Source organism: Delphinus delphis, chromosome 17 (assembly GCF_949987515.2).
Source record: "Delphinus delphis chromosome 17, mDelDel1.2, whole genome shotgun sequence".
In the NCBI taxonomy this organism is placed as follows: Eukaryota; Metazoa; Chordata; class Mammalia; order Artiodactyla; family Delphinidae; genus Delphinus; species Delphinus delphis.
In genome coordinates this window covers 12558333-12580035 of record NC_082699.1, presented here as the reverse complement: position 1 = coordinate 12580035, position 21703 = coordinate 12558333, and the positions used below count along the sequence as shown (strand labels likewise).

Sequence of the window (21703 nt, the reverse complement as noted above, 5' to 3'; positions counted from 1 at the left end):
AGGTTAGGGGTGCCGACCCTCCCCAAAGTCAAAAATCTGCATGTAACTTTACAGTCAGCCCTCCATATCCTTCGTTCCGCATCCAAGGATTCAACCAACCTCAGATCGTGTAATACTGTAGTATATACTATAGAAAAAACTCCACATAAAAGTGGACTTGAGGAGTTCAAACCTGTGTCATTCAAGGGTATACTACTGTATACTACAAAGCTACAGTAACCAAAACAGTATGGTACTGGCACAAAAATAGACAGATCAATGGAACAGAATAGAGAGACCAGAAATAAACCAACGCCTATATAGCCAATTAATCTACAACAAAGGAGGCAAGAATATGCAATGGGGAAAAGACAACCTCTTCATTAAATGGTGTGAGGAAGACTAGACAGCTACATGCAAAAGAATCAAACTGGACCAGTTTCTCACACCATATACAAAAAAATAAACTCAAAATGGATTAAAGGCTTAAACATAAGAGCTAAAACCATAAAACTCCTAGAAGAAAACATAGGCAGTGAGCTCTTTGACACTGGTCTTAGCAATATTTTTTTGGATCTGTCTCCTCAGGCAAGGGAAACAAAAGCAAAAACAAACAAATGGGATTACATCAAACTCAAAAGCTTTTGCATAGCGAAGGAGACTACCAACATAGTGAAAAGACAGCCTACTGAATGGGAGAAGAAAATTGCAAATGATAGGACTGATAAGGGGTTAATATCCAAAATACACAAAGAACTCATACAGCTCAGTATCAGAAAAACAAATAACCCAATTAAAAAATGGGCAGAGGACCTGAATAGACATTTTTCCAAAGAAGACATACAGATGGTCAAGAGACACATGAAAAGATGCTCAACATCACTAATCATCAGGGTAATGCAAATCAAAACCACAATGAGATACCACCTTACACCTATCAAAATGGCAATTATCAAAAAGACAACAAATAACAAGTGTTGGCAAGGATGTGGAGAAAAGGAAACCCTGGTGCACTGCTGGTGCAATTGTAAATTGGTGCAGCCATCATGGTAAACAGTACAGAAGTTCCTCAAAAAATTAAAAATAGAACTGTCATATGATCTAGCAATTTCACTTCTGGGTATCTACCCAAAGGAAACAAAAACATTAATTCAAAAAGATATACACACACCAATGTCCACTGCAGCATTATTTACAATAACCAAGATATGGAAGCAACCTAAGTATCCTTCAATAGAGGAACGGATAGAGAAGATTTGTGATATATACAATGGAATATTACTCAGCCATTAAAAATAAAAATAAAATCTTACCATTTGTGACAACATGGATGGATATAGAGGGTATTATGCTAAGTAAAATAAGTCAGAAAGAGAAAGACCAACACTGAATGATCTCACTTATATGTGGAATTGAAAAAACGAAACAAAGAAAACAAAACAAAAACAGATTCATATAAACAGAGAAGCAGTGGTTGCCAGGGAAGCGGGATGAAAAAGGTGAAGGGGATTAAGAGGTAAACCTCCAGTTATAAAATGAATAAGCCACAGGGACGTAATATACAACACAAAGAATATGGTCAACAATATTATAATAACTTTGCACAAGGACATATGGTTACTAGGCTTATGGTGGTCATCATTTCACAATGATACAAATGTCAAATTACTACATGGTACTCCTGAAGCTAGCAAGATATACATCAACTATATTTCATGTACATCAACTATATTTCAATAAATAAATAAAGTGATTTCAGGCACACCTTGTTTTATTGTTTTATTGTGCTTTACTTTATTGCGCTTCACAGATAATGCATTTTATACAAATTGAAGGTTTGTGGCAACACTTTGTCAAGCAAGTTAATTGGCGCCATTTTCCCAACAGCATTTCCAATAGACATATCTCCAAAGAAGACCTACAAATGGCCAACAGGTATATTTTTTAAATGCTCAATGTCACTAATCAACAGGGAAAGTCAAATCAAAAACACAATGATGGGACTTCCCTGGTGGTCCAGTGGCTAAGACTCTGTACTCCCAATGCAGGGGGCCTGGGTTCAATCCCTGGTCAGGGAACTAGATCCCACGTGCCACAACTAAGAGTTCACATGCTGCAACTAAAAAAAACATCCTGCATGCCGCAACTAAAAATCCTGCACGCCACAACGAAGATCAAAGATCCCGCATGCCGCAACTAAGACGCAGCAAAGCCAAATAAATAAATAAATATTTTAAAAAAAAACACAATGAGATACTTCCTTATACCTGTCAGGATGGCTATTATCAAATGACAAAAAAAAAATGTTGGTGAGGACATGGATAAAATTGGAACCCTTTCACACTGTCGGTGGGAATGCAAAATGGTGCAACCAATGTGAAAAACAGTATGGCAGTGCCTCAGTATTTTAAAATAGAATAACCGTATGATCCAGCAATCCCACTTCTCACTATTTATCCAAAAGAACTGAAATCAGGATCTTGAAGACACGTTAACCCTCCTATGTTCACTGCAGTACTATTCACAATAACCAAGATGTAGAAACCTAAATGTCCACTGACAGATGAGTGGATAAAGAAAATAAGGTATATACAAACAATGGAATACTATTCAGCCTTAAAAAAGGGAAATTCTGTAATATGAAACAATGTGGATGAACCTTGAGGACATTATGCTGAATGAAATAAGCCAGTCACAGAAGGACAAATATTGCATAATTCCACATATATGAGGTATCTAAAATAGTCTAATTCATAGAATCAAAGAGTGGAATGGTGGCTGCCCAGGGCTACCGGTGGTGGGAGAAATGGGGAGTTACTAATCAACAGGCATGAAGTTTCAGTCAAGCAAGATGAATAAACTCTAGAGGTCTGCTGTACAAAGTTGCACCTAGAGTCAACAATAATGTATTTATTGTACACTTAAAAAATAAACAGGGTAGATTTCATGTTAAGTGTTTCTACCACAATTTTTTTTTAAAGCCATACAGAATGTTATATAGTACAGAAGCATCATTTCATACCTTGTTGTAGTTGCTATCATGATAATCATTAATAATTTAAAATGGAAAGCACTCCAGTCTAGGAAGCCAAGAAGAGGGGGCAAGGGAAGAAAAGAGAGCTAATATTTATTGTGCCAAACATTTCAGATATTTATGCGCACTACTGCTTTAATCATTTTAACTTGTGGAAAAGATAATTATTATATCCATTTTGCAGCTGAGAAAGCTGAGTTTTAGAAAGATGAAATAACTTGTCTAAGGTCACAAAGATAGCAGGGAGACAGTGATTAATCAGTTATCTGACTTCATCAAACAGCTTTGGCTTCTAGTGACCACTCTACTGATGACTGGCTGAATCATGCTTGGACCCAACGATAATAATGTCTGCTCTACGTAGAAATTCACTTCAGTTTAGTGGGAATTTAGAAAAATCTGCAAATGTGTAAATATGTGATATGTAAACATATAATTTTTATAAACAAAAAAGGAACTAGGGAGAAAAATGAGACTATATTATGAAAGAACTTTGAAATTTTAAAAGTATTCAAATAGGGGCTTCCCTGGTGGCGCAGTGGTTGAGAGTCCACCTGCCGATGCAGGGGATACGGGTTCGTGCCCCGGTCTGGGAAGATCCCACATGCCGCGGAGTGGCTAGGCCTGTGAGCCATGGCCGCTGAGCCTGCGCGTCCGGAGCCTGTGCTCCGCAACAGGAGAGGCCACAACAGTGAGAGGCCCGCGTATGGCTAAAAAAAAAAAAAAAAAAAAAAGTATTCAAATAGATTATATGATTTACTATATTGAAAAATAGACTGTAAGGTCAATTAAATTAAAATTAAACTGAAATTGAAAGCTGACTAGCTGTAATAGAAATTATGTGAGTTTTCCTCAGAAGTACTCAGTTATCCTCTCTTGGCCATCTATAGATGTCCTTCTTCCTCACCACCTACACATATTTGCCAACCCCATCCAAACAAATGGTACAGTTCTGAGCTTCCCAGGCTTACAACCTGTGATATCCCTGGATACACGTATTTAACACGCAATAACTCTGTCCTTAGGTATGTGGCCAATAGCTTACACTATAGTCTTTATGTAAAGTGTCTGTTATTGCCATTCAGGAGAAATGGAAAGAATGACTTAAAGTCTAGAAGATATACTGTGTATATTTTTAAATCTACAATATACCTTCAGGTCTTTAGAAGAGCTAAGACGAACCATTTAAAGATACCTCTGTACAACCAAATACATTATAAGTGAACAGGAATTCTTAGGAAGATAGTCATCTTTGTATTTCCTGACTACATATTTTTGGTAGCCCTATAAATTTGGAGCTCTATATGGTAAAATTACCTCAGACTTCAAGGATGTTACAATAAAACAATCTTGTCTTAAATATAGTCACACAACTATATAGCTCAAAATTAGAAGCAAAGTCAAACACTTTAACAAAATTCAAAATATCTGAATGACCTTCAGCATTTTTTTTTTTTTGGTTGAACTGGTTTTGTTTTATTCAGCATTTATTTTTGTAGTGCTTTGATGGAAATATTCATTTAGTCATTTAATAAACATTTGTTGAGCATCTTAGATGTGCCCAAGACTATGCTAGGCCCTGGGAATTAGAGGCAAATAAGGCAGTCTCCACTTGAAAGGAAATCATTGCTGGAAAGGAAGGAGGATCTTTAAACAGGGAAATGATGTGGAATGTTAAGTTTGGAAATAAAGGTATGAACATATTACAAAAACTATAATTGACTAATCTACTCCCTAGAGGTTAAACACACTGAAAAAATAAACTCATAACAGCAAAATGCATGGGCAGTTAATATTTATATTAATGTTGGTATACCCATTTTGTCTCTGAGAGTTGACCATAAATTTTGCTGTGTAGGTTCTCATGTATGAAAGTCTGTGATATTTTTATCTTGGATATTAATTTTTTATTGGTTTTGCTGTGGATCTATATAACCTCATCTAATTCCATTTCATAAAACATAATTTTAGATAGGCTAATGCTTTTCTATGCCATGTTTGCAATTTAGTTATTAGTTTCAAAGCAGAATGCTTTTAATTCTTTGTATGTTACAGGTAACTTTGAAACAATGTATCACATAGTTCCTGTTTATTACCCACAGATGGGTAAGCCAAAATTAGTTTTTTTCTCTGATACACAAAGATGCCTTGCAAATGGAAATGCATCTCCAGAAAGCTCCCAAGAAGATAACCCTAAAATTATTGAAGACATGGGGTAGGTTCTTTCAAATATTTTTGTGTGTGATTTATCTTTTGGGGGGATGATGGGACACCCTCACTGTCAACAGCACAGAGGAAGAGAGCCCCTCCGTCTGTCTCCTCGTTCTCTGTTCTCAATTCTTCTTGACCAAGCACCAAAAAAAAAGAGTTTATTGTTCATCGGCCCAAACAGTCATAAAGTTGCAGTGGAAGGGTTGATTCAGGAAGAGCTGGGAGTCACAGACTAGATACACCTACTGAGGTAGGGCAGGTGACTCAGGAAAGTCCCAGAAGCAGCGTGTAAAGATGTCTGAATGAGCAGGGATCATATCAAAGGAGCCCAAGGCCCAGATGATAATGGGTGGTCCATTAGTGAGTAGATGGCTACAGCAGGGCATCTGGTGGCAGAAAGGAGGAGAAGTCAGAGCACTGCAGAGATAGGCTACTTTCACCACTTCTCCAAACCAAAGGTTCTTAATCTGGTGTCCCTGAAGGATACATTAGAAGTTTCATTAGATTCTCAAAGAGATTTATGATCCAAAAAATAGTTTAAGAATCACTATTCTAAACCTTGAGTATATACATAATTTAGCTCATTATGAATCAGCTCTGAGTCTCCTAATGAGAAGAAAATTGCTTTTTTTAATCTTTAAAAAAGATGTTATTTCTCTGATGTAAAGATAAATCATACCAGAAAATAACTTCCTTTATTCATAAAACTAACAGCCACCTGCTATATGCCAGACAATACTCAATATAATAAAAACTCAAATGAGATAGTCCTGATCTCAAAGATCTTGCAACAAGTTAGTGTGAGAGTCAAATGTGATACCGCTACTATACACTGTGATAAATGCTATGGGCGTTATAAACCAGATCCTCATACATCCTACAAATTATCCATTCAACTTTTCTTCATTTATAATCAATACAATGATTGCTCTATTGATCTTTCCAATCATACCATAGTAGTCACTACAATATAATAAAGGGCAATAGTGTATTTCATTGAGAAAGCAATCAGAGCCAGTGGATGTACTCTGGAATAGATTTCCTTTTTCCAGAACTGCCTGATGAAGATCACGTGGGTTTGTCACGAGACCCTCTCTGCAGGGTCCAGTCAAGGGATGGTGATTTAGCATTCCTTAATGGAGCCCTCCTGAAGAAGACCCATGAACAACAGTGCTGCACTACCCTACCCCCATTCCCTGAAGAGTGGCTTAGGCTTGCCAGGAGAGGCTTAAGGGAGAGAGAGTCCTATGAGTCTGGAAAACGCTTTATCTGGGGAGAGGCGATAGGATATATAAGGAGTCCTAGTTTTGGTCTTGCCTCCTCTCCATTCACACACATAAAAAACAGAGGCTGTCTGAGAATTTGCCTTACTGATTATGTCCATTATCACTGCCATCAAAACCATAGCCAGTTTGTTCATAGCACCCCAACAGTTTCTTTTTTTTTTTTTGCGGTATGCGGGCCTCTCACTGTTGCGGCCTCTCCCGTTGCGGAGCACAGGCTCCGGACGCGCAGGCTCAGCGGCCATGGCTCACGGGCCCAGCCACTCCGCGGTATGTCGGATCTTCCCGGACCGGGGCACGAACCCGTGTCCCCGGCATCGGCAGGCGGACTCTCAACCACTGCGCCACCAGGGAAGCCCTAGTTTCTTAAAGATTTACATAAATCACGTCAATTCCACAACAGCGTTCTTGAGTCTTGTTTCTTTGCCAAGCATTTTGAAAGGTCTTGCTAGTATATCATCAAGGTGGAAAAGAAAATAATAAAAATGAACAGAGCCTCAGAAAACAATATTGGTAAATCTGTACATTGCCACACACACTGTTAGATCAGTGGCGAGCTATGGCACATACCACATATTCTATAGCCCCAAGCAAAACTCTAGTCACTTGGACTGCACTGACAAATCACTATATGCTCATTTTCCTAACTAGGAACACTAAACACAGAGCTAAATGCATTTTTAACTGCTAAGTACTGCTAAGATAGGCTACCCTAAAGAAACCAGCAGAATAGAGGGGTTCCTGTGAGAATAATATAAAGAATGCCCTGCTTCTGCCACTATCAGTGAAGTTTATTATGTTCAATCCTGATTCCTAAGTTTTATAATGCGAAAAAGTATTACATAAACATTTTCTTTTAAATATTTTTTATTTCCTCATGTAACATTTTCATTGAGGACATGCCAAAATATTGTTTTGGTATCACAAATGATCTAAATCTTATTAAATAGGAATATCAGTTCTACCTCTCTTTAATAAAAGATGACCAAATATATTACGGAATTTCATTAAGCTCTTGATAATAGATTGTTAGGGTATGCCTATTGCTAACATTTTACTAATTTAGTGTAAGGCTAAGAGACAATGAGGATAAAATTAGAAGGTTAGTAAAGTATTAAAAACAAAATATGCGGCCCAAACGTAAAGAACAGATTTTTAGTTTCTAAAAATGTTGATTAAACCAATTCCTTCCCTTAATTACGTGAAGGAGGATAATGAGCTGGCATCAGCAGAAGAGTCCCCTACAGTCTATATTTAAGATTCGAGGTGGGGAGCCTGTTTAGAGGTGGAAAGGAGCTTAGAGGCTTCTTCCAAAACGCTAAAAGTATGTGCCCCACACTCCTTTACGGTTTACACACTGAAAGCTGTGCCTGTATCCTATGTGGAACACAGTGAAGCAAAATCTGTCCAATGACAGGGGAATGTTTTCTACCTCCTTTATAAATGCATGCAGTCTGTGCTCATGTATATTTACACAAGCCTGCTTTCCCTACAGGGAGGAAAAAGTCAGACTCATTGACGTTGCTTTTGACCCTCAAACTGAACTTGATACTATCAACGTACACTTTAATTAAAGATTAGTTCAACACTATTTTTTATTTAAAGGCTGATTCTGAACAAATGCCTTCACTGTTCAATTAAAAATAACATATGTATTAAACAAAAAATGTGCACATATTGCTTCTTTCTATGTTTGTCACAGTAAATACTTCTGACAGATGTTTCCTCTCTTTTCAAACATGCTAGGAGGTACTTGAGCCTTAGTAATTTAAAAATAGACATTAAATGCAGTTATATATTGTAAATAAGATCCACTGAGAATACAGCACTGTACAACGAAAAAAGAAAACTGTTACTTGATTAACTATCTTTCAAGCCTAAGCGATGTCAATAGAGTCAATCCATCTCTTTTCTTAATGTAAAAATAATAACTTTCTATATGGGTTAGAATGTCCTTAGCTTCAGATACCTTTAAGGAATGTGAATCCCTGGGACCCATAATTCATAGGAAATGTTCACTGTATGTTATTTAACTATTTATAAAATACCTACTACCTTTAGTTAGAATATGGAAGCATTATGTTTCTTTGAGTTAAAAAATGACCTTTAAAAACAGTACAAATAATTTGTTTTTACCACTGTTAAGGTTATGTTTGAACAGTTGTAACAACAGATCTCCTATGTGCTTCAAGAAGAATTTTTTAAAACTTAGATAAGACTTTTAGTCATGAAAACTCTGGAATGATCTTATATAAACTCATCTGCAAAGCTCTAAATGTCTTCAGTTTTGCTGTATTCAACCTAACCTCTAATTAACTTTTATATGCAAAATAAATTTATGTATCAGTAACGTAGATATAACATTAAGATTCTGGTTTGCAGTTCTCAAAGAATCCTTTGAAATTAGGACAACCCCCACCTCCCTCAAAAAAAAGCAATAGCGGTGAGCGACACAGTGTTTCTTTAGAACAGTGTAAGCTCACTTTTGTGACTTCTAGTCTCAACTCTGTCAATGGCTTACTCTGTGAACAAGAGTTATGTAAGATCTAAGTTATAAAAATTGTATTAGTTATTTTCCATTTTAAAATGTCTACTTTGAAAGCTTAGTCTTCATTACCCAAACAAATTATAAAACACAGTAGGACCCTTTGAGATAAGAATACTATCAGCCCCATTTTATACATGGGGAAAATGAGTGTTGCAGAAGCCCAGTCAGAGGGGCCCAAAGTCACAGGATTGCCGTGAGGCAGAGCTGGGACTTGTATCCAGGTCATTGACTGCAAAAGCCAAGCTCTTAACTACACTGCAAGGGGGTCTCAAAAACACCCTCAAGTACAGGCAGATAAAGTAAGGGAAGCAGGTGAGAATGTGACTGAGGTAAACTGGAGAGCACATGTCCAACTAAAGGCAACTGCAGCCTGCAGCTACTCAGCTCCAAAACAGTATAGCCAGGCAGACATGTTGAAGGTGAGAAATGAGACTAGCTAGCAAGCAAGATATCTAGATTGTGAAATCATCTGATTTTTAAAATGTTTTAAATATTGGATCAAGTCTTTTTCTTTAAAAATGTCCATTAAAGTGAATAAGAAGAAAAAAATCAAGTAATGCTAGCAAGGATATGGAGCAACTGGAACTCTCACACACTACTGGTGGGAATGCAAAAAATATTTCAGCCAATTTGGAAAATAGTTTGACATATTCTCACAAAGTTAAACACACACCACATTCAGCAGTCCCACTCCTAGGTATTTCCCCAGATGGAATGAAAACCTATACTCACACAAAAATCTGAGCCCTAATGTTTTCAGTGGCTTACTCATAATCACCGAAAATTGGAAACAACCCAAAGGTCTCTCAACTAGGGAATGGATAAACAAACTGTGGTACATCCATCCAATGGAATACTACTACTCAGTATTAAAAAGGAATGAACTAGCAATACATGACACAACATGGATGGACCTCAAAAGCATTATGCTAAGCAAAAGAAGCCAGACTTCAGGGAGATCAGCTCGGCGCTTTGTGACCACCTAGAGGGGTGGGATAGGGAGGGTGGGAGGGAGACGCAGAGGGAGAGGATATGGGGATATATGTATACGTATAGCTGATTCACTTTGTTATACAGGAGCAACTAACACAACAGTATAAAGCAATTATACTCCAATAAAGATGTTAAAAAAAATAAAATAAAGAAGACAGACTTAAAAGGCTACACACTGTATGATTCCATGACATTCTGGCAAAGGCAAAACTATAGAGAGAAAATATCGGTAGTTGCTGAGGACCTGGGGTTGACTACAAAGGGTCAACACAAGGGAATTTTGGGGGGGTGATGAAATGTTGCATATCTTTATTGTGGTAGCAGTTACATGACTGTTAGTGTTTTTCAAAACTGCTGAACTATACACTCAAAAGAGTGAATTTAAGTCTGTAAATTATACCTTAATTAAACAATGAGGGAAGTAGTTGACAGGTGAAAAAAAGCACCAACTCTATAAAACCCATTGATATAGATATATAACAAAACAATATATTTTCTTCACTGGTATGTGTGATTATTTTACAATATAAAGATAAGATGCCAAACTATTTGACACATTTAGAAAAAAGATAAGTATGATTTTAAGACCTACATCACGCTCAGTGAAATAAAATCTACGGCACTCTAAAACCAGATTAGACAAGAACTCCAAAGAAAGACATACTATAAAAATAGTATTTGGATTGGTCATAGGGAGTCAAGTTATTGAGATAGCAGATACAAAAAAAATGTTTTGCAAATAATGAAACACCCTACAAATAGTAAATAGAATAGTATGGTAAAAAGCACAAGTGTTAGGGTCAATCTGCCTGGCTTGACTCCTGTCTCTGCCACTTACTATCTATGTGACCTTGGACAAGTTACTTCAACCCTCTGAGCTTTATTTTTCTCAACTGTAAATGTAAAGTCCTCAAAGGGTTTTTGTAAAGACAAAATGAGAAAATAAAGTGCTTTTTGTAAAGCACTTAGCACTTAAGAAGTGCTAAATAAGGTACCTGTTACTAATTTATGTAATGTGGAAAATTTGAAGATTTTCATCTTCCATTTTGAATTTAATTGCAAATACTGGTTTCTTGCAGGAATTAGGACTACTCTAGAGTCATCAGAGGATTCGGAGATGCTGCTTAGAGTGGCAGTAGATAGGACAAGGGGGGTGGCCTGCAGTGGCTGGTCTTGTTACCTCAGTCCTTTCTTTGGAACTTGACTGTTGGGCAACTCAGCAGGCAACTGGCCAGGCATTGTTAGCAGTGAAGTGCCTCTGCTGTGCCTGCACCTCCACCCCACCTCCTAAAGCAGCAGGAGACTCTAGCAGGCTAGGCTAGGGTGAGGTGTGTGAGGTGCCAGGGTGCAAAACATAAGGAGCCCTGAGCACCTAATTTGCCTACCCTAGTCGGCCCACCTTCCCTCCAGTATTCTTATTTCCACATCGCTCCCAACTCATAGATTTTCCACATTCTTCCCTTCCTCAGGGGGAAAAAATCTTTGTTTCTGCTTCCTTTCAAGCCTGAGAAGATGCACAGTTTAGTAACTAATCAGTAGCCCTCACTATTGTTATTGTGTCCTAGATTATATATGTTTGCTACCTGTTGTGGATAACTTTCATTTTTGAAATAATTTAAACGCTGTTTTGTTTTGTTTTTTCTCTGTCAATACAGGAATCTCTCTTTGAAGGAATCTGAAAGCTTGCTGACAAAAAATGATGTATGTGAACCTCACCTTCTTCATAACTCAAAAGTAAAAGAAAATGTGTTTGTAAAACACCAGTAAATTCAGCCTTAAGCGATCTGAAACGTGTGACTCTTTACCTTTATAGTATTACTAGGCAACATCACCCTTTGTGGTTTGTAGCTTTATGGCATCTCATTATATAAGAAGAACCTTTTGAGTTCTTGTTTGATTTGCTTCTTTATAGAATCCGAAACAGTGCTTTCCAACTGCTTTATTCCTCATTACATACAATTCACAGGGGAAATAAAGGTGTGCTTTCTCATTCACCAAAAGAAAGTAATCCTTTTTTGAACCAATAGTATTTTGGTGTGCTTCTTTCTAAAGTATAAATCGAACTACAGTTACTGAATGGGAATTGAGATGAAAACCTGAGGATTCTTTTGATTCACTAGTATACTTAAAGTGTGTGGAATTCTACACTCAAATACAATAAGTGCCACCATTACTATGCACTAGTCGGTAGCTCCAATTTTAAAGTCTATGGTAAAGGATGAAATTATGTCAGGTATACAAGAGCGGTTTCATTAATGCTATTTTAAATTCGATATTCAGTCTTGACCGCAAAGGTGTTTTAACGTCCTGCTCTTCCCCACGCAGGCACTGTTTTCAAGGATGGACTAATCACGTCGCTGGGAAATACGGGGCGTCCGCTCAGACTTCACCTCTGAAGGCGATGGGTCCAAACGGGCGGAAGCCACAGAGGGTCGGGGGGCGTCCAGGGCCCAGGCTTCCTGGGCGGCTGGGAACGGGCCTCGCGGGGCAGCGCCCCCTTTTCTCAAGGAGGCCGGAGAGAGCCCCTCCCCGCACGGCCGCCGGCCCCGCTCCCCGGGGGGGCCACGAGGGCTAAACACTTCAGGCGAGTTCCCCGCAGGGAAACTCCAAATCCGTCCAAATAGAGAAACAAAGCGGGGGCCCCTGGGGGACGGGTGAGGCGCCGGAACCTCGGGGAGAAGCGACCGCGACTGGGGGAACTTCCTAAGGTACCACAGACAGTGGGCGCGCTCGAGCTAAGTGCAGTTTATCTCTGGGCGGCTCAGTAAACTGGTCACGGAATCCCGAGGGTGGAGGGACTACGCTTTAAGTAGTTAGGGCAGCGGGAGACATTTACCTTGTGGTAGAGTGAAAGGTGAGCGCCTCGAGGCGGCACACTCCACAGTTCCTCACAGAAAGTTACGTCACGCTCAACAAAACGGCCGCGTTCCCGCCTCGGCTCGGCGCCGGCCTGGAAGGTGCCGGAGCTCAGACTGGGCCCGAGGCGGAAGGGCGGCGGCGAGGCGAGCTAAGTTGCGAGGCCGCGCTGGGGTCCTACAGCCCAGACCGCGGCTCTGGCCCAGCCGGCCGCCAACCCCGCGGGCGCTGGACGTGCGGCTCTCGGAGTCCCGCCCCGGGGAGAACCTGGACGCGGAGGGGCGGGGCCAAGAAGACGCCCCGCCCCCTCTGGCCCGGCCCCTCCCCGCCGGACGGTTGCATCAATGACTCTCCCGAGGCGGACGGGCTGCTCGGAGAGGACTGAGTCCCCTGCACGGCACCTCAGGTGCCTGCGGACGTCAGCTGGTCCTTCTGCGGTCAATCCACGCCGAGCTTGGCCAGCACGCACGCCTCGCCTCGCAGGAGCCCGCATAAAAGGCGCGTCCGGCCCAGGCTGGAAGCGGCCGTAGCCTTCGGCTGGACGAGGATGGAGTGACCGGCGCGGTCCTGGCCACGCAGACCCAGCTCGACGCTCCTCGCCTGCTCTCGCAGCGGAGCCGAACCTCGTACGGCCGCTCCAGGAAAGGTGAGGGCCCCGGTCCGACCCCCGCCGCGCTGCTCCCGGGCTTGGAGGGGTAACGGGTGCCTTAGTCCCGGGAGAGGCCACCGGTCCCCCGCTTCTCCGGCAGAAACTGCACTGAGCTCCTGCCGTCGCCCCTCAGGTCCCCGGGCCTCGGGAGCTGATGGTGCGAGGGCGGCCGGCGCGGGCACGGCTGGCCCTGGCGAGGCAGGGCTTCCCGCCACACTCCACGAGTTGACCAGCTTCATCTTTACTGCTGGACAGGCGGGATAGCGTTCCAGAAGCGCTAACAAGTTCCGAACCGGAGCTGTGCTTCCGAAATCTTTTTCCGCGGTAGCGTAGCCCTTCCGATTAATTTGTCGGCGGAAAGTAAAGCCGGCACCGCGCCCCTCCTCACCCTTCCAAGCAGCCCAGGAACACTCGGGCCCCACCACTCACCCCAGACGCCGGGAGGCAAAAGTGCCCCAGTCAAAAGGTGCCCAACTCTGAGATCGCCTGGAGCCATGTCGGACGGCCGGGCACGGCGCGCAGGGGGAGCGGGAGGGCTGCGCCTCCCCGGGTTAAACTCGACCGGCGCCCCGGCCTCACCGCGCCTTCCGTCGTTTGCAGGGCGCGCAGCGCCGGAAGCCGCTATGGACAGCGGCGGTCCCGCAAGCAGCCACCTGATCGCCAGCAACGAGCCCGCGCCACCGGTAGCCGCCACCCGAGACTCGAGCCAGGGACGGACCGGACCGGGGCCAGCGGGCCCAGGCGGCGGCGCGCGCTCGGGGGGCGGGAGGCCGGCGGCAGCAAACGCGGCGCGGGAGCGCAGCCGCGTGCAGACTCTGCGGCACGCCTTTCTGGAGCTGCAGCGCACGCTGCCGTCGGTGCCTCCGGACACCAAGCTGTCCAAGCTGGACGTGCTGCTACTGGCCACCACCTACATCGCGCACCTCACTCGCAGCCTGCAGGACGACGCCGACGCACCGGCGGATCCCGGACTGGGCGCCCTGCGCGGGGATGGTTACCTACACCCTGTCAAGGTAGGCGGGCAGGGCGCACTGCGGAGCCGAGGCCGGGAGCATGGCACCTTGACCGCGGGGTCTGTCCCCGCCTGGGCAGATACCGCCCAGCTCTCACCCCTCCTTCAGCGTGAGGCGGGGAACAGATCAGGAGAGCGACCTTGGCCCGCGAAGGCACCCGTAGCGAGGTCCACACTGCACAAGGCTGCTCCTTGACGGTTTGCAGGTAGAGGGCTTAAACCCGGGCTGGCTTGGGTAGGGGAGTCTCAAGCCCCTTATAGGATGCAACCTACAGGATTCCTTTCCTAGATGAGAAGTTTCTTGCGGGTGCCTGGTGGGGTGTTTGGTTGCACGTCCTGATAATTTTTAGTGTCCGAGTTACATTTATGAGCCTTTGAGGGTTTTAAGTTTACATCATTGTTACCATTGTGGTGTTTATCAAATATTTGAAAAGTTTCAGGAATTAAACGGGGTGACGGAAGTATCTGCCCCTAACTAATCCTAGGAAACCAATGTTGAAAATTTTTTGTAAAGCTGGTAAAAACAAAAGGAGACGATTCTGCGTCCCCACACAGTAAATGTTCAGTCCGTTTTAATGAAGGTTAACGATCATGGACTAGACAACCACCAAGAATGTTAGAAAAACTATAATGAGTTTATGTGATTTTCATAATAAGTTGGCATATATGTTGTGTTCTGATTAAATATTCAAATTACATAATGTACAAAATTATCCAAGAGACTTCCTCTTGTATTTTTTCATTACATATAGGTAGAGTGGTCAGGGTTTTTGTTTAATACGGTATATATGATTATGATTCATTACCTATATTGCAGTATTTAGACTCTCATCATCCTTTTCTCCTAGATTTGTTTTCAAATCTTACATTGATCAGGTTTTCTGTTCAAAACGGATCACCTTCCCTATGTTTTCTAAAACTAAATGTTCAAATTTTTGATTCCACCATTCTGAAGCATTCTCTCTCTCTCTCTCTCTCTCTCTCTCTCACACACACACACACACACACACACACACATATACAAAATTAGAACTTTGCCTTAAGTATATCAATGTTCAATAAATTATTGAATAATCATTATCAAATTGAGGGTAAAGTACATCCTCTAATATTTACTGAACTTAAAATTCTGTGGTAAGGTTTAATAAAATTTACTTTGCACATTTAATCAACATGATGATAGACTCAAACTAGTTCAAATATTAAGTATAAAAATTTGAGATATCATTTATTCATAATTATGATAGATTATTCCATTCCATTCATGTGTTGTATAACCTCAGCTGGAAAGTTATTCATTATTAATTAAGGGGTTTTGTATTACTATTGATATTAGATGCTACTAATCTGTTAATATTAGATTGATATTAGGTACATTAGATTGCTATTCAAATATATCATTAATATTAGATTTCTTTTGACTTGACATTATACTCTAAGGAAGTTTATTTTAACATTAAGTAGGCTTTAATACAAAAGACATCTGTTAAATGCCTCTTTGTGGGAGAGAGAAATCAGATGAGAAATCCAGTTGTTTTTCACCTTAGTTTCTTGCAGTGCTTTTTTGAATGAGTAATGTTAAAACCATAATTTTCATGTAACAATAAGCTTAACAAGAGTTTTTTTGCCCTGACTCCCATACCAAATGTTTTTGTAGTCATATAACTCTTTAAAGAAAAATTAAATCTCATTTGTCCTCTGAATCAATTATTTTTATTTTAAAAGACAATTCTAGGGATAATGAAAGAAAGCCAAAGATTACCTCTTAAAAATGAAATTGATGATGGTTGAACAAGTGACTAGTCTAGTTTAAAATCATTTACTGAGTGCCTGCTTTGTGCAAAAGCACTGTTAAGAGAGTGAATGCAATTAAGGGTAAGACTCGATCCCTGCCCTAAATGAGCATATAATAGAGACAAAGACAGAAATATAAATAACAGTATTATAAGAGAGAATGTAGTATGTGCCATAAGAGAGGCTATAACCATATGCAGTGGAGGTGCAGAGGAAAGAGATTTTACATACATAATTGAAACTGCCTATGACACATTATTTTACAGAGACTACCAAAATGCTTAAAAATTAAGTCTATCATTGATTAATCTAATGCCAAAGAAATAAAGATATTCTGATTATTTGTACTTTTTGGTTTACATAGTTAAAGAGTGCTCCAAAATGACTTTTTCTGCCTTACAACGTAAGGGGGTCTTTACTTTGATCAAAGATCCATTAACAAGTATTTCAAGGCCATAATTTTGAATCATCAGTTCTTATTATCAGTATTGGGGATTTAGCACTGTTAGCATTGTTGGGAATTTACATTATGAGTACCTCAAATGAAACTGGAAGGTTTAAGAGACTGGAATCCCAGGGCATAGCCTAAAACAGCAGTTTTTATCCCTTTGGGATGTGAGCAGTTCTGATCAGCACCAGTGTCTGAAAGGGCAGTGCTTCTCCAAGGGAACAGGGGTATATTTCAGATACTTACATTGAAAGAAAAGCACAGATGGCTTTATTAATTGCATTACCCCTGGAGAATCATTGTTGATAATACAGGTAAACAATAATTTCAAAAAATAAATACAAAGTTTTGTTATTTTGGAGTCATTTAACTCCAAAAACCAGGAATATATTTTTAGTCTTCAGTTTCAGGTTCAGTTCTGGTTAATTGTATGAGTTTGCTAGATTGTTCTAAGCTAATGAAACTACATAATTTTAAGTATGACTTATTAGGTAAAGTAGAGGTCAGGACTGTGTTAATCTACACAATGCTAAAACAGACCATTGAGAAGTAAAATGTAAATCAGTCACCTGGCTTTTTTGGCATGAGGCTGACATGCAACCTAACCAATATTGTATTTATATTTTTATTTCTGACTCTTAAAACTATTTATGTATCTACATTAAATTCATTTGAATAAAATCATTTGAAAATCCAGGGACACAAAGTTATTAAAAAGGGAAGTTTTATTAAGTCCATGAAAAATCAAGCAAAAATCCACATATACATTTTTAGATTTGCTTCATAAATTACTTACATACTGGCAAGGCTGTAAAAAACAGATGCCTTCACTTGTCTCCACTCTTGGTTGCATGATTTAGAGTGATTCTCAGTACAGTGGAACCCAGGTAACAGAGAGAACTAACAGGGAGCATTCAGCAGTATTTTTATTTTATTTATACTTAGATGTGTTTAATTCACATTCTCAAATTATTATCTACATTTTCAAATGTAGAATTCTCACATTACATTTGAGGTTTGAGCATGAGATTTTTACGCTCATGAAAATGTGGCAGGAATGTAAAAGATTGAAAAGCACTGGTTTATAATATGCCTAAAATTCTGCACTTGAAATTGATGACCTATGCGCTACACTATTTGCTACATGTGAATATTAGTCTGCTCAGGCTGCAATAACAAAATACCATAGACTAGGTGGATTAAACAACAGAAATTTCTCACAGTTCTGGAGGCTGGAAAGTCCAAGATCAAGGTGCTGGCCAATTCACTTCCTAGTGAGAGCTCTCTTCCTGTCTTGCAGCTGGCTGACTTAACTCTTTCTCAAAGAAGGGGAGCTCTCCCCCTTCTTAAAAGGCCACTAACCCTATCATGAGGGACCCACCCTCATGACCTCATCTAACCAAAATTACCTCCCCAAATATCATCACGTTGGGCGTTAGAGCATCAACAAATGAATTTGGGGGAACACATTCAATCCATAATACCATGACACTAGATTTTTCAGTATAATGCAGGCCTTAAATCTGATCTAACAATGCCAAATCCAAACATATAAAAAAATCCCAGGCTAGTTTCTAAAACACTTAATGTTACCAACTGGTAGCAGGGATCCCAAGAATAGGATCAACATGATATACCCAGAAAGTACAAGAATTCACATCTATGATTTAAAAAAACAAAACCTGAAATGGATTTGCAAAAATAAGTAACACAGTGTCAGTCTTATTACTGTATCAAACATAAAATACAAGTTTGTTTATAGGAAGATTATATAAGAATGGATCATTTAAATTCCAAGTAACACAGATGTTATATTTAATCTGTGTTAAAGTGTAGATTCCCAGCAGAATAATCTGAATTTAGGACTCTTAAATTCACTTATCCCATCTGGAGAAATAAAAATCACATGCCTACTTATTATTCCTGTGGCTACATTTTACATCTGGAATCCCAGTTTAGGTGACAGTAACTGTATTCGGAAGTATAAGGAAGGCTTATATTATTCCAGATAAGAACTGACTCTACCTTATACTTCTCCAAAGAGGTCCATTCTGATTTAAGTGGCCTGGAGTGTGACTTGGCCATCAGTATTTTTTAAAGCTCCCATGTGTTTCTAATATGCAACTTGTGTTGAAAACCCAGAGCTCTTACGGACTTTGGATTGTTAATAATTGTACCTCTGTTTGAGCACCGTGGATCATCTGCGAGGCATTTAAGAACATTTCATGGTGCTGTGTAACCAGCAGTCTCCCCATGAATGTTTGCTGGTGAAAAGAGCCTGCTGCTCACAGCATCATTTACTCTCTGGAGAGTGTGGGACCCCACTGCTGACCTTTAAGAGTTGCACTCTTTTAGTCTAAGGACTTATCTTTGTATTAAAAAAAAAAAAGCACTATTTCTCTGATTAGTATTCCAAGGACCTTAGAACTAAAATTATATGACCCTCCTCTCTTAAAAAAAAGAAAGTCCATCCTAAAAGTACTACCTATGTAGTATATTTTTTCATCATCACACTTGTTTGGAAATTAATTGTATTGTTTGAGAGGCTGTCCATTTTAAAGGTAAATTTAGAAAAGACACAATCAGAATACAAATGTGATGATTACTGAAAGGTTAGAGCTGTGTGATGCCAGTACAAGCAGTCATTTAACCTGGATGTTCTAGCTATGTAACACCAAACATTCTAATATGTGCAACTTCAAGATATTGCTTTTAGCTAGATAAAATGTTTAGATAGTCGAATTAGTCACTTTTCATTGTAGTCCTTTGACAAATGTAGATGCATAATACTTAACACATATAACTTTTTTTTTAGTATTTTTAAAAATTTTTATTTATTTTTGGCTGCATTGGGTCTTTGTTGCTGCGCGCGGGTTTTCTCTAGTTGCAGCACTCGGGGGCTACTCTTCGTTGCGGTGCGCGGGCTTCTCATTGTGGTGGCTTCTCTTATTGCGGAGCACGGGCTCTAGGCGTGCAAGCTTCAGTAGTTGTGGCACACGGGCTCAGTAGCGGTGGCTCGCGGTCTCTAGAGCAGACTCAGTAGTTGTGGCGCACGGGCTTAGTTGCTCCGTGGCATGTTGGATCTTCCTGGACCAGGGATGAACCTGTGTGCCCTGCATTGGCAGGTGGATTCTTAACCACTACACCACCAGGGAAGTCCTACATATAACTTTTAAAAATATTTTTAAAGCCAGGGATCTTGTTTTAGGCTTAATTTTGTTTTAGGTTTAGTTTAACATTAAAACATTGTGGGTAGATATATTTTCCTACATTTAAATATATTCATTCTCCATGATTTTTTGCAGTTCTGGTCCACATGCACACGTATTATTTCATATAATTATAATCAAAGTCTGGGTATGTTTTTACTTTTATTATTAGCACTAATAATTTTATTATTAGCATTATTTACTTTTATTATTAACTTTTTTTGTGTCATCACTTAGACTTCATAATTATCATCGTTACTAGCTACATGATATTGCATTTGCATTGAGGTATTTGGAATTTTTAATATTACTATTTACACTATATCTGTCACAGATACTAACTTTTGGATTCTTGTTTAAATATTCTTTTTCAGAAATGGCCCATGCGATCAAGATTGTACATTGGTGCTACTGGTCAGTTTTTGAAGCATTCTGTCTCTGGAGAAAAAATAAATCATGACAATATTCCAACAGACTCACAGCCTTAGGCTCTCCCCTGAGGGAGGCTGGTAGAAAGTGATGTCGTTGTTTTTAAATGATATGAAATAATTCTATATTTATTACATCAGACCTAACAAACATCATTTCTGAAAGTTTACATGTGAATCCATAGTTGGATGTTCAGATTTATCTAATCTAAATAAATGTGGAATGAAATAATCAGTCTGGTAAATAATGTAATAATAATGATGTAAAACACACAGCTTATCTGTTCAGTGTGAGAGAGTCACTACTATATAGTGCAGGAGAAACTAATGGAAAAAAAGAAAGAGACATAGGAAAGCAAAGAATTGTGTATGTATCCAAAGAATACACACATTTTCTGTAGTATATCTGTTACAAACTGAAAGCTAACTAATATCTATGTATACAATCTTCCTGGTTTAAAAAAAATAAAAGCTGGGTTTGTAAAACACCAGTATTTCACTTTTGTGAAAACCAGTCTGTGCTTAATATTGGTCTAAGAAGCCGTTCCACTTGGAAGGTCTGAGATCATTTATTCAGTTTTAGCTGAATATGTGTGAAAAGACTGTTGAGGTAATATGACAATGCAGCAACTTCTATAACTATTTTTCCCTCTTAGAAAACTTGGAGTATTAGAAATGGTTTGCTTCCTAGGCCAGGGCTTGGCCACCTTCCTAGAGTATTATTAAATATCTTATTATGTTTCCAAATTGTGGAAGGCATTGGGAAACCCTGCAGCCCTGTGTGAACAGCAGACGGGTGTCACTGGGCAGCAGGGTTTGTCACCCTCCCCCCTGGTCACTCCATATCCACCCCACTCTCTTTGAGGTCCCGGACTAGGTAAACAGGTGCAGCTGTAGCCCTGTAGAGAGAGTGGCACATTCAGGCCTGTCAGGGGCCTCCAGCGAACCCCCGTGACCTTCACAGTCACAGCTTTGGCCAGGTCCCTTCTCCCCATGTCAATTGCTGTTCACAGTCTACCTACTTGGCCCTTATGAAATGGGAGAAATCCTGTCTGATTTGGGAATTCTGGCGCTGATCTGCACCTTGAGGGGGTCTGAGAACACAGAGTGGCCATCCTGTGATACAGGATGCCCTGATTTGGACCTACAAGCAAGGAAAGCCCTCTGCTATGGGCCTCTCCCACTGCCCTGCACATGAAGTGCCCAGGGAGCAGCTGTTCTGCCTGACTGAACCAGTGCTTTCAGTTTCACCAGGAGCC

The 21703-nt window shown here is 40.3% G+C and overlaps 2 protein-coding genes across 2 annotated transcripts in view; both read left to right on the top strand.

Moving 5' to 3' along the window:
• The window catches only part of PPP1R42 (protein phosphatase 1 regulatory subunit 42), a 37375-nt gene extending 25560 nt beyond the window's left edge, over positions 1 to 11815 (top strand). The window contains exons 7-8 of the mRNA XM_060035165.1: positions 5069 to 5228; positions 11704 to 11815. Of these exons, the coding sequence (XP_059891148.1) occupies positions 5069 to 5228; positions 11704 to 11815 (272 nt within the window). The remainder of the gene's footprint in view (positions 1 to 5068; positions 5229 to 11703) is intronic.
• Positions 11816 to 13146: 1331 nt separating this feature from the next.
• On the top strand, positions 13147 to 20776 carry TCF24 (transcription factor 24). The gene is made up of 3 exons (XM_060035166.2): positions 13147 to 13550; positions 14154 to 14566; positions 20391 to 20776. Exons 2-3 carry the CDS (start codon positions 14177 to 14179, stop codon positions 20502 to 20504), a joined length of 504 nt encoding a protein of 167 aa, XP_059891149.1. The 5' UTR covers positions 13147 to 13550; positions 14154 to 14176; the 3' UTR covers positions 20505 to 20776.
• Positions 20777 to 21703: the final 927 nt, after the last annotated feature.